Here is a 13,468-nt window from a genome sequence, read left to right on the forward strand (position 1 = left end):
TGTTTGTTGAGAAACAAAGGAGGCCAATCCATAATGACTCTGTTATTTTCAAGGTTCAGAAAACCGGACCGGTCATTAAACCGCTCTAGCTACTGGTTCACTGGTTCATAGGTTCAACCGGTTCGACCGTGGTTGAACCGAAAAAACCGTTTTATAATAAAATATAAATAAACACATGAAAATATAATTATAGTCTAATGTAAGCTTTAAAATATCATTCAAAGAAAATGTTTTTCTGAATAGGAATCACCATGCCTTTACCCACTCAAAAGAATCTTAAGTTGTTATATGAGTGCTGAGATAGCTGAACCTAGGAAATTGGCTGCACCTTAGATGGCATTTTTGCAGGTTTTTTTACTTCAGAAACCAGGGACAGCTGCAAATCAGACTCAAATATTAGCTAAATATATATCAAAGAAAGTATGGATCATATTAACATTGGAGAAATGGAATACAGTTTGTAAGTACCTTGCTAAGTAAATCTGTAGGTGATTCATAATTAAGTCTCTTGTCATTTGGTTCCTATAAAGACAAAAGAAAGAAAGAGGGGGTAGGAATTCAAATAAGAAACATACACAGAATGATTCATTCACATCTCAAATACAAGCATAAGATTAATACATTACCAGTGGATATACTTTGATACTTCGGAAGACACCTCTTTCACCTTTGTTCGATCGATGCTAATAAAAGCACCATACCCAGTTATAATCAATCACTTTACTTTACTAACAAATAAAACATGAAAAATTGAACCTATTCAAAAATCAGTTTTACAAACCGCATCCTCAGGCTCTCCTCGGGGTTTGTTAGTCATTCCATATTTCTCTTGCCTTGAGCCATCGCTAGAGTTTGTCCTAGAAGAGTAATATAACCAGCTAACAGATTATAATTGCTCACTTAAATGCAAAGATAATGAACAAGTCTAGAATATGAAATTGATGAAAAAGAGGAATCAGATTTCAATTTTGAATTTCAACCACAACAACAATAAGAAGAATCAAACGGAAATTGCAGATCAAACACGAATTCAAAATTCAAATCCAGAAATTCAATAAAAAATAACTCTAAATCCAAAAAATCAAGTATGCTTAGAGACAATTGCAAAGAAAGTAGAATTATAAATCAAGTACGCTTATGAATCAAGTACGCTTAAACAAAGTTCACAGTTCAGTTCACACTTCACAGAGCTTCACAGCCTTCACACTTCACAGTTCAGTATCACTATATCAAATTATTAGTATATCAGACTTCAGTTCACAGAGCTTCATAGATTCAAACAATTATTAAATCATACTCAATAGGGAGACAGAGACATGCAACAGTTATTCAATCAAACAATTATTGTAACGAGGGACAGAGACAAGGAGCAGAGTGACCAAGACGCCTTCAGTTCACAGTTCAAAAAATTACCTGGAAGCTCAAAGATGCCTTCAACAGAGCATGCAAGAGGGAGACAGACTGACAGAGACACCAAGTGACCAAGACAAGGAGCAGTGGTGGAGCACCTTTGAACCGAGTGACCAACAAAGCTAGGAACGACGGCGACGTGGCTGCGCGACGGAGGCTTCAACATTTCCCAAGGTGGCTGCGCGATGGAAGGGGAGGAAGCTTGCAATGGCTGCTGCGCGATGGAGGGAAAGGGAGCGAGCCCTGTCACGACGGCGGCGGCACAAGGCGGTGGCTGAAGTGCTAAATGGAGGTGAGGGACGGAGGTGAGGGACGATGAGATTGGGAGGATGGAGTTAGGGGTTAGGGCAAACTGGAGGCTGGATCTGGGATTCTGGGCATATGGAGTTACCCACAGAGATTGAAACGATCGCGTTTGGACGCGCATTCCAAAAACCGGCCGGGTCACGATTCGGTTCGACCGACCGGTTCCCAGTCGGTTCAGCGGCTTAACTGGTTTTTGAAATTTGCGGTTTTACTGTTTGTTCGAACCGTCTTTCTTTACGGTTCATGATTCAACCGGTTCGACCGGTCGGTCCGAACCGATTTTCAGAACATTGAAAAGAAGAGAATAAGAATTTTATATACAAATTTAGAAGTGAAAATGCGAAGTGCAAACAGAGAAAATACATTAAAAAAAAACTCAAAACGAATACTCAATGAAACAGGATATAGAAAAAGCTCACACAACATAAATCGCATTGATGGAAGCTCTGAAGCATCACAGTGGAAAAGTTTACTCTCAACTAGGGGTGTACATGAGTCGGGTGAAACTGGGTTTAATGTGATCTAGACCCGACCCGAAATATACACTAGGTCTATTTATTAGACCCGAAACCAACCCTAGACCCGATGAAACCAATATACTTTCGGGCCGCAATTATATCGGGTGAAAACCGGGTAAAAACCGGGCCATTAACATTACATTACGTTGATACCTTCTTGTAAGCTAGCATGTAAAAATATCTAAACTTCCAAGACTCCAACCATTATTTGACATGGTAAAATTCATTTAGAAAAATATAACAAGAACCAACCCTTCTTCAAAATTAAAGCATAACCACAATCAATACTAAAGCATAATCACAATCAATACTAATATTGTCTAATAACACCAAATATTTAAATCAATACAAATAACACAATATTATGCATTAGTCTAAAGTCTTATATATGCATTCTAAACATAAAACATTAACTTATAGTCTTATAATGACTAATAACACAAAATATTAAGGTTTACAATATTTAAATTCCATATAAGAATAGCCATGATTCGTCACTAATAACACAAAGTATTAATTGTGTATGATGATCGAGCCACCGGACCGAATTCGGGTGACCCGAACTATGGCCCGGACCTGACCCAAAATAACGACCGGGTCTATTTTTGAGACCCCTTACCCGACCCTAAACCCGGTGAAATCACACCAAATTAATCCCTAAAATATTCAGAGCCGGGTCGGATCTTCGGGTCGGATCGGACCATGTGCACCCCTGCTCTCAACACACTCTAATCACAATGTTTTGATAAGTTGGCTTTTTTTTTTATTAATGACAACAGATAGTAACTGTCTAAAATCGTCATCAAAAACCATCACTAATAACTACAAATAAAATATAACATTAATATAAACGGTCTTAATTCACAATAGAACATTGTAAATTACATAATCTAAAAATAGAAATTAAATATAGCGAAAATCCTGTCCCACTAATTATTAGAATATCATAATTAGAGAACAAAATCAGGAAAATATCAAAGAGAATTAGAAAACAAATCAATGTAATTTATTAGGATATTATTCCATAATAAGTGTACTCTTAGCGTACTGTTGGTCTATATATTGGTAAGAACCTTGTAATCACAGATGAAAAATATGAATAATAAAAATAATATTTTTTAAAATAATTCTTCGTTTCTTTTCTAAACTCTTTGTACCATGATAACACAAATATACATTATATAGCTAATTCAAAAAATAAAGTCTCTTTTAATATAGATTATCCCTTCATATCAAAACTCACATACTGTGTTACAAATTCATCAACCAAAAAACATTAAACCTTAAGGTATTAGTTGGATGGTCATGCTCTATTGCAAACAAGTTGATTTCCCAAAATTGGGTTTCCTTGGTGCAAATTAAAGAGGAAGATATCGATCTTAGTCGTATAACCAAGAAAATATCGAGACGTAAAAGACTTTAAACTTTAAAAGCACCTTTTATTATTGTTATTATTTTATTTTGGAGAAATCCATATACTAATTTTTGTTTGCGAATTTTGAGTTTCAGGTTGAAGAATTTAGAATATGAATAATATATATGGTCTCATGTCATGATTGCTTAAAAGTTAAAACTTGTGCCATCTTCTTTGTGAACCACTCCTATTTCAACAAATTTGTGATCATCTCACTATTTTATTGTTGTTTTCTAAACTAGGCATCATATGGAGCAAATTTAAGATAATTTTATCCCATTCATATGCCTTTTTTATTAGCTTAAATTATTAGAAAAAATAATTTTATAATATAATATCATATTTTTTATAACTTAAAATTTGAGACTTTGATTTTTATTGACTCCAAAAAAATAAGACAAATAAAAAAAACATACAAAAATTTAGACAAAATAAAAAAATTATGTAAAAAGACATATTAAAAATATGATCAATTGTATGATAAAATTAATTATATATGAGTTGCATGCAATTTGGAATTAGGGTTTTAAATTACATATATTAATGAATTAGTTTAGAGACTTACTATGATTACAACTGAATAATTACATATATGAAGGATTCTAACTTATAAAGAGACTACTTATGATTGATCAAATTTTCTACACGTACTTTGATAAATGAAGAGATTGATTAAGAAAAACTTTATTTTTGAGCTGGTCATTGAATATATTCTTTCTATTTTAAAATAAGTATTGCTTTTATCTTTTAGATTTATTAAAAAAATAAAATATTCATTGGAAAATCAAAGTAAAAACCGTACTTATTTTAAAAATGAAAAAGTATACGGTAATGATAATAATGATGAATGAACAAAAGATTTCAATAATGCGTGATTTATTCCCAAGTTCTAGAAGTAGTAATCACCTCCATGTGAGAGAGGAGATTCCAATGCAAGGTTCAAGATATTCTAAGAAACATGCATACTTGGATCTCACTCAACTCTCCTTGCAATTGCCAATATATATTATCACCACCACTAATATTACATTTATTTCTTCAAGACTTTCATTGTTTTTTTTTTTTAATATAATTATTCAAATACTTGCCCTTATCTAGGAGTGACAATGGGTAAGATAATATAGGGTTTAGATCCAATCCTAATTTTATTCATAAGTTAAGATTTTTACATAAATTCAACTCTATCTTATTTGCGGGTCGAGAATATCCCAACCCTAATTCTATCTGTTCTTAATCCGCGGACCGCGGGTACCCGACCTTACCTGCAGATTACCAAAAAGATACAACATTATTATATAACTTGATGATAATTTAAAATATAACTGAATTTTATGTAAAAAAAAATACGTATTAAATTATCAATTAATGATCTTCTCTTAGTGACTAAGGATCTTTGTATTTAGTGAGAAGTCTTTGGTTCAACATCTACTTGTAATATATTTTTATATAAGTATATAACATATACATATATAAGATGCAGGTTAGTCAGATAAGGTTGAGATTCAATCCGTATCCACACCCAACCCGCACCCGTATCCAACCCGCACCATGCCCTACCTGCTGTGGATCGAGTTGGTAACTCTACTCAATTGAGTTGAATTGGATTGGGTACCCACAAATACGGTGTATATTGTCATCCCAACTCTTATCAACCGAAATGTTTTAAAAAAATAATTGTATGAAATGATATTAAAATTTTTATTACCTAAAAGTTACTTCGATCTTTGGTGACTTCAGAAAAAAAATTCAGCATAAATCCAATAAAAAAAATTACGCAAAAAAGGTTCAATTAATAGAAGCTAAATTAAGAAACACTTTATTGAAAGTTTCTTTTGTTTTTTATTTTTTTATTCACGATATCTCCTAATTCAACAAGAACTTGGTCATGACGTTATTGAAAGTTAAAATTGGACTATGTCAGCCAAAAAACAAACGAGCAAAATTAAAAAACTCAAATGGGATACTATGTTTAGCCTTCATTTAATATTTATATTTTTTCGTAAAATTATATATAATTAGAATTTTCTTCATGACGAAAAAAAGCAAAAAGAAAAATCATTTTTACAATGTATTTAATCTAATTTTCAAAAGACAAAAAGTATATTTCTTACACATAAATGGACTTTTAATCTTTCTCCAACTACCTATGATGTCATATCTTGTACGTATAGGTAAAGCGTTTCTAGCACACTTTATTTTTTCACAAATAAGTTTCGTAAGTAAATTAATGTGATAGATTACTTTTTTTAAAGATCCGTGGGCCGGATCCGTAACAATATTATATAGTATGCTAGTCTTGGATTACTTTCTAGATGTATTTTTAATTTTGATAACTCCAATATATTTTAATTATTTTCTTAATACAAGCATATCACTTGAAGGTCTCGTCGTCTCTGGTGGGATATGATTCCCATTATATAAATTTGTTTTGTTTTGCCTCATTCTATCAAAACTAATTAAGTCAGTTGAACAAATTAATTAAATTAAACGGTTTTTAGGGGGGACTTCATGCAATACCATATTGTCACAAAGACGCAAAGTCCCTATAACAAAGCCTACTTGTTTTCTCCAGTTAACAGTCAGAAAAAAAAAACCCAATAGGCCTAGGCCCACTACCATCTCCGCTTATTTACCTCCCAAATCTCAATTAGATTTGGAAATGTTGCTAATCTTTCCTAGCATACTCACTTGCTACTAGGGGTGTTTAAAATCGACCCGGATCGAATTAAATCGACGAACCGAACCGAATTAATCGAAAATCGAAAAAATCGAAAAAAATCTGTTTAGCTATTTTTTTACGGTTCGGTTCAGTTTTCAGTTTTGACCATGAAAACTCTAACCAAACCGAACCGAACCGGTTAGAAAAAAACCCTAAAAATTACTAACCCCACCCTCCCCCAAACGAATGAAACGAGTGCTGCTGCGCGAGTGTGAGCGTCCCTGACCTTAACCCCCAAATCCCCAATCCCTAACCTAGCTCAGTACTCAGTCGCTCTCTCTTCTCCAAATCTCCACACCTGCGCACCCAGCCACACCTGCGGCACCCACGTTCCTCCCAAGTCCCACCACCGCGAAGCCTTCCTCCAAATCCCAATGCCGAAGCCTTCCACTTCGTGGAGACGCGAACAGAGCAGAGATCCCAACACGAAGCCGTCTCACATCAGGCCAGCACGCCACCCACTGACCTAGAAGGCCAGGAACACACCACCACCCACTGACTCAACAGGGCAGAACAGCACCACGCCGTCGCAGTTGAGATGCCACCACCCAGCAGCGTTTCTGGGTTCTGGCCACGATCATCAGTTCAACCTAGTACCTCCCAGTCTCCCACTCAGCCTTCCTCCTAAGTCAATATGGATCTCGAGCCACCGATTCAGGTAATGTTTACCATTTGCTGTTTACTGGTGCATTGTTGATTTGTTGCTACTTGCTGTTTGAGTGCTTGTTAGGTAAAGTTGGTATTGAATTATTGGTAAAGTTGGTAACTTTGTTGCTACTTGGTATTACTGGTTATTGAATTATTGTTCAGTTTATTGAGATCAGTGTATTGTTTAGTTTATTGTTGATAATTTGGTATTGCTAGATGCTGGTTATTGATTTATTGTTCAGTTTATTGCTGGATGCTGGTTATTGATTTATTGTTGAATGTTGATAACTTGGTAATTGGTATTGCTGGATTGCTGGTTATTGATTTATTGTGCAGTTTATTGCTGTTTTTTAATTTATTTGTTGTTGTGTTTCTGGCCTTGATTTATTGTATTTATTTATGTAGTTTGACGTCAGTTCAAGTGAGAATATGGGCGAATTCGGATTGCCGCCTGTTCCTCTTCCGAATGAATCAACAAGCATCAGATCTCCGACTGCATTGCCTCCTGTCCCAGCTCCTCATCGAAACACAAGGAAGCTTGCTAGTAGAGGCCGAGGGAAAAGGCGGGCTGTTGAAGAAGCTCCCGTTGATGACTCCGCTGAAACTGAGACCGACGAAGGTAAGAAAAAATCTTGTAGACCTAGGTCTTGGACATGGGATCACTTTACTAAAGATGAAACTAGTAATCCACAGTATCCTAGAACTAAATGTAATTGGTGTGGGGCTAGTTATACTTGTGATACACATAAAAATGGCACTAGTAACATGAAAAATCACTTGTTGTCGCAATGCAAAAAATTTTCGAAGGAAGCATTAGATCTTACCCAAAAGATTCTTTGTTTTCAAGATGTGATAAAAGATTCTGCCGTGTCATTTGATATTGATCGTTGTAGACAAGCGCTTGCTAGAATGATTATTGTGAATGAATTGCCTTTTTCGCATGTTGAGGGGGAGGGTTTTCGTTATTATACGAGTTGTTTGCAACCCAAATTTTCAATTCCTGGAAGGCTCACAGTTGCTAGGGATTGTTGGAAGCTTTATTTAAATAAAAAAATTAAGTTGAAGTCTGTTTTCTCTCAACCAAATCAAAATGTTTGTTTGACAACTGATTGTTGGTCATCTATGCAAAACTTGAACTATCTTTGCCTCACTGCTCATTATATTGATGCTAATTAGAAACTGCAAAAAAGAATCTTGAATTTTTGTGCTATCAAGAATCACAAGGGAGAAACAATTGGTAGGAAGATTGAGTGATGTTTGTTGAGCTAGGAGATATCCCAAGTTTTTTTTATCACTGTTGATAATGCTAGTTTAAATGATGTTGCACTTTCTTACTTGAAAAATGACTGTTGAACTATTAAACTTCTTTAATTGTCGTATTTGAATTCTGTTGTCATTAAGTTTCATTAGATCAAGAATTTGTTAGCTATTATGTATTTCTATTTGTCGATTTCAATGTTTTGACTTTGCATAATAGTATGGTAGTATTTTTTTTAATTGGTTGAAAAAATCGAACAAATCGAACCAAACCAAACCGATTTTAATTGATTTAGTTTGGTTCAGATAGCCTTGACAAAAAAACCGAACCAAACTGAACCGCAATTTAATTAGACGATCAGATGGGATGGCTTTTCCCTCAAAAACTGAATCAAATCGCACCGCGAACACCTCTACTTGCTACTATCGCTACTATCTTACCTTAACTAAACCATCTAAATCCCAACTAGATTTCGAAATGTTACTAATCTTCTTGGCACAATAAAAAAGCATACACTGCATTTCTGCAGACATTGTCTTCTACACCGACAAATATTAAAACTATGATTCATAATTAATATTTTCACATCGCAACCAAATATTAATAAATTTTTATTTTAGAAAATACACAAGTTAAAATAATTAAAAATTTGATACTTTCGGCCTAAATTACCACTATTTGTCTCTTTTTTATCAAAGAAAAAAATGTCTTGATTTCTTCTTTCATTCTTGAATAAGTGATAATTTAGTAATTCTTATGCAGAAAATTTTTGGACATCAAAAGTTTTTTTTTTGAATCATTGTGGTTCTGGTATGAATATGAAGGTTTTCATTAATTGTTCATGGAGTCTTAAAAGAGAATTCTCAATACTAAAAATAAAGAAGACCGCACTAAAAAAAGTCGAATTCTACATAAAAGAAAAATTATAGTAGAATATTCAAGAAGTCTAAGGCCTGTAAAGATCCAGCCAGATAAAGATAAGTGTGCTGACTTGAGATTTTGGCATTATAACCTGAAGTGCTTTCAAGATCGGACGTTGGTCCTTAAAGTCTTCTAAGGTAGGTTCAACGCCTTCTCCTAGATTCTGCTAATGCTCCTCTGATTTCTTTTTTAGGGGGATTAGGGTCCGAGTAACCACTACATAAAACATACAAAGACAAGCAACATAGTAAATCAAACACCATCCACCACATATTATATGCATGGGATAGATATGATAAAAAAGGAAACCATAAAATGATTCTCACTCCCAGTAGTCTGAATCCGAATCTTCTCCATCAGCTTCAGCTTGCTTGCTTCAATGTCAAAATAAAAAGAGAGCAGTCATTATAATGTCACACACACACACACGATTTAAAAGATAGTAATAAAATAAGACCTCAATTCTAATGATCTTGACTCGATAGCATTCCCATTTGCAAGACCACAATATTTACAGCACAAGGGAACGATTCGCCTAATATCCAAACCTACAACATACTCCAAAAAGTGAAAGTCAGACGGTTTGATAAATTCTGGAGGTAAAGTAAAAAAAAAAAATCAGAAAAGATACCTCTCAATGGAGGTCCTTCTCCTTCAAAAGGCTCACAGTAATCTACATGAGTATCCTTTTTGGGTGCTTGATGGATCCGGGCATAAAAGTGCTTAACAGGAACATCATCATCCGGTGAGTTCTGCATGTATTCAAAAGATTTTGGCACACCCAAAATGTGCAGTTGATGAAAATCACCAACTTTTTCAAAAGCCGTCATAATCCCATTCGCATAATCATAAACTTTGTACTGTTCTTCCTGAAAAACAAATAGTAGCAACAGAAGTTTTTAAAAATCAAAGTAACAACCAAAACTAAAGGAAATCTTGTAATACACAGCATTGGAAAACTCCATTTTATCCCTTGTTTCTTTTAAATTTGCCTACGTCCCTGTCTCTCCCTGCTCTCAATCCCAAATCAGTGAATGAATTACAGTATCAAACATTCATTGCGATTATTTGCTTACTTCTCTGCGAACCATCGGTTCAAGAAGAGTAAAATTCTAGGATTATGTAAAGCACATTTTGATGGTTTCATATTGCATTTTGGATTCTGCAATTTTTAGCAATAGCAATAAACCCATAGTTGAAAACTTGCAATGCCATAGAAACACTTTAAAACTATTAATATTACAATGATGATTATATACCTACTCTCTAAATTAGCCCTAATAACAACTTCAGTCACCATTACTATTTGTTCATTCAGTTTTCCATTTCCATTACTCTTCGTTGCCTCTACTGCAATCACCGCCTTCTTCCTCAAAGGCACCTTCCCAGCATTGTCCTCAAGATCAACAATGCCCTCTAGCTCTATCTCCACAGCACTCTCCCATTCATGTACCTCCTCAAAATCATAAACCTCACACTCCCCGTTACTATTAACCTCATTTTCCAAAACCTCGCCTTTCAACACCCCAACAACCTTCTCACACCAATCAAAATCAAATTCCAATTCACCACCATCAACATCACCTTCAGGAAAACCCTCACTCCTACCCAAATCCCTAATTTTCTTCACAAAACCACACATGAATTTAACTCACAAAACCCTTACTAGAGCAACTACGTTGTGGATTTTCACGCAGGTTCAACAACGAAAGTTCATGCAGATACACTTTCTCAGTTGGCAGAGTAAAAACGACAACAGATACAACACAAATAATAGTGAGAGCTTAAAAAGATAAATCAGAAGTGGTGAACATGGAGTGGTGTAAGGCGGGGTTTTCGGGTAAGTGATGGTATGGTCCGGTGGGAGAGGGCTGAAGGGATGGGGGAGAATTGGGTTCGTGAAAGAAGAGGTGAAAAAGGTTGACAATTGAGAAATTTAATATACATTGAATAAGGATATATAGATATTTTAAGAAGACGATGAAGATGAAACACTTCAAAAACGAATAAGAAGAAGAAGAAGAGGCACGGAAAAAGAAGAAGGAGAAGAAAAAGAGGAGGCATGAAGAAAGAAAAAGAATAAGAAATAAATAACTTGTATGAAAAACGTTTGTATGTGGAGATTTTCTCTTATTTTAATCATTTTGAAAAGTTTTTACGGACCATTGGAAGTCCAAAACATCCTTGGACCAACGTAACATTAACCAACTTAGTATTGTTCTCCCTAAATAACAAATAACAGCAACGGATTTTTTTCTGACATAAAAGTAACATAACTAAAGAAAAAATGACAGAGAAGTTAATTAACCTCTTTTAGCATTTTGTTGTAGTGTTGCATTGCCACCAATGGATAAGGTTGAAACATCTCCATATAACATAATCTACTTTGTCTCTGTGTTCTATAGGAGTTCAGAATTTTTAGAGAAAAAATGGGGGGTAAATAACAAATTGTTACACTGCAAAAGATATCATTTGTGAAACAAAAATAAATAAAAAAAGAGTTCAAGTGCACTTACTCTTTACTACTTATACAACGATTTGGCCGTTGATTTCTTCAAACAAAATGGATTTGCGAGAGATAAATATATAAATGGATTTGTGAGAGAGAGAAATATATATAAACTGATATAACCTACTATTACAAAAAAAAGAATTTAAGTTTGACTCACCCTAGTTCCTCATCAGTGCCTCTAAGTATTGAGGGTCCACAAGGCTTTTGTCTTTGGTGAATAAACAAGATTTATTTGCAAGAAAAAGTATTAATATTATCATAATTGGAGGAAAAAAACAGGATTCAAGTTTACTCACACTTTTTTAACGGAGGGCCTACAAGGCTTTTGACTTTGATTGCAAGCAAAATTGATTTGTAAAGGAAAAACATAAAGAAAAAAAAAACAATATATCACTAATTTGGCAGGAATGATAATTAAGTAAACAAATAATAATTAGAAGAGAAAGCATGAAGCTTGTAACAAGTAACAACCATGACTGGTGATGATGATTTGCGGAGCTATTATAGACTGGAACTCCTCGGCGTAACCTCAAAAGGCGGTTACCGATTATACGACCACGAGATCGCAGATTGTATCGCGTTGATGGTGATGGTTCCATGCCACCTTCGAACTCCAATTTTTCTAGGGTTTCTGAAAACACAAAACAGATAAAACCTTTTAGAGAATCAAGGAACAGGAGCTTAATTGTATCATTATGTCTGGGATATATAGAACCGGAGAACGTGGGAAGGCTAGTGTGCAAGATGAAGCCCTAGATATTATTCTTTATTAAATTTTACTTCGCATGTTAATCAACAACGTGAATGGGAAGAAGAATCAAACACAAGAAAATAAAATTTAAAAAAAAACGAATTGGGAGGAAGAAAATTACCTGGTTGGAGAGAAAGGTTATTTTGCAGCGTCGGGTAAGAAGTGAAAAATGAATAGGGATTAGGGAAATTCCATGGTGTTTACACTCAAAATCATCATGTGATGCTGATAATAGGTGGTGCATTATAAGACTGCTACGTGTGTGGAAAATGTGCCTGTCTCTGGTACGCTGTTCATAGCTCCGGCATTGTGATGGAGGGTCAGGGGCTCCTGTTTCCATTATTTTGATAGTAATTAATTAAGTATAATTATTAATTAAGTTTTTTTTCGATAAACAAAGGGGCTTTACGCCCAACAAAAGAAAAAACTAACAACTAAAAATTAGCCTTGGCAACATAGTGCCCCTAATGTCTTCATCAAGAATTCTTTTTAACTCTCCTAGGGGTTGATCAATGAACACAAATTTTGGGTATATGTCTAAACTTTTCTTGGCGAGCTAATCTACGGCTCTGTTTCCTTCCCTGTAAGTGTGCTTGATCTTAATCTGCCAGTCTCTTTTCATGAACTCTCCTATGCTACGCACCAAAGCTTCAGGATGTTCCTCTATTTTTTCTTTATGAACCAGAATTTCTATCGCAGATTTAAAATCTGATTCTATAATAACTTTTCGAATCCCTATGTCCCAAGCAGGGACGGACCCAGTAGTAAAGAAGAGGGGGCACTTGCCCCCACAGTGTTTTAATTTTTTTTTTTAAAATATAGTTATATATAATATGCCCCCACTTCAAATTTTAAATAACCCCACTATAAATAAATTAAACTCAATTAGCTAAAGTTTCAAATTCACTTTTTTTATTTCTCTATCATTTTAATTATTATTTAACCTAATCAAATTTAATTCTTGTGTCGTCACTCCTTTATTCCCTTAAACCCTCTTTTTATTTTTATATT

At 34.6% G+C, this 13,468-nt stretch overlaps 1 protein-coding gene and 2 long non-coding RNA genes across 3 annotated transcripts in view; all 3 read right to left on the reverse strand.

The window, feature by feature from the left end:
* LOC107608259 overlaps window positions 1–1,482 on the reverse strand; it is a 2,091-nt gene extending 609 nt beyond the window's left edge. Inside the window, exons 1-5 of the long non-coding RNA XR_001612782.2 lie at window positions 1,414–1,482; window positions 782–857; window positions 627–683; window positions 469–522; window positions 251–376 (exon numbers count right to left, since the gene is read on the reverse strand). This is a non-coding gene — a long non-coding RNA (uncharacterized LOC107608259). The remainder of the gene's footprint in view (window positions 1–250; window positions 377–468; window positions 523–626; window positions 684–781; window positions 858–1,413) is intronic.
* On the reverse strand, window positions 6,606–7,311 carry LOC110264840. Its single transcript, XR_002351097.1, has 2 exons — window positions 6,868–7,311; window positions 6,606–6,833 (listed from the first exon to the last, which is right to left on the reverse strand). It is a non-coding gene; the product is annotated as an uncharacterized LOC110264840 (long non-coding RNA).
* On the reverse strand, window positions 9,144–13,200 carry LOC107609063. Its single transcript, XM_016310893.2, has 10 exons — window positions 12,579–13,200; window positions 12,178–12,337; window positions 12,003–12,035; window positions 11,864–11,914; window positions 11,711–11,746; window positions 11,503–11,593; window positions 9,826–10,063; window positions 9,652–9,742; window positions 9,521–9,568; window positions 9,144–9,410 (listed from the first exon to the last, which is right to left on the reverse strand). Exons 2-10 carry the CDS (start codon window positions 12,303–12,305, stop codon window positions 9,338–9,340), a joined length of 789 nt encoding a protein of 262 aa, XP_016166379.2. The 5' UTR covers window positions 12,306–12,337; window positions 12,579–13,200; the 3' UTR covers window positions 9,144–9,337.

The sequence above is a fragment of the Arachis ipaensis genome, chromosome B07 (genome assembly GCF_000816755.2).
Source record: "Arachis ipaensis cultivar K30076 chromosome B07, Araip1.1, whole genome shotgun sequence".
Classification (NCBI taxonomy): domain Eukaryota; kingdom Viridiplantae; phylum Streptophyta; class Magnoliopsida; order Fabales; family Fabaceae; genus Arachis; species Arachis ipaensis.

Excerpts from the sequence above, each read along its gene's own strand:
- LOC107609063 (XM_016310893.2), bottom strand. The coding sequence starts at position 12,305 with ATGGAACCATCACCATCAACGCGATACAATCTGCGATCTCGTGGTCGT. Across the intron at positions 12,036-12,177 it reads AATCATCATCACCAGTCATG|TCAAAAGCCTTGTAGGCCCT; the intron begins GTTGTTACTTGT and ends TTGCAATCAAAG. Across the intron at positions 9,569-9,651 it reads TCAAGATCATTAGAATTGAG|CAAGCAAGCTGAAGCTGATG; the intron begins GTCTTATTTTAT and ends TTGACATTGAAG.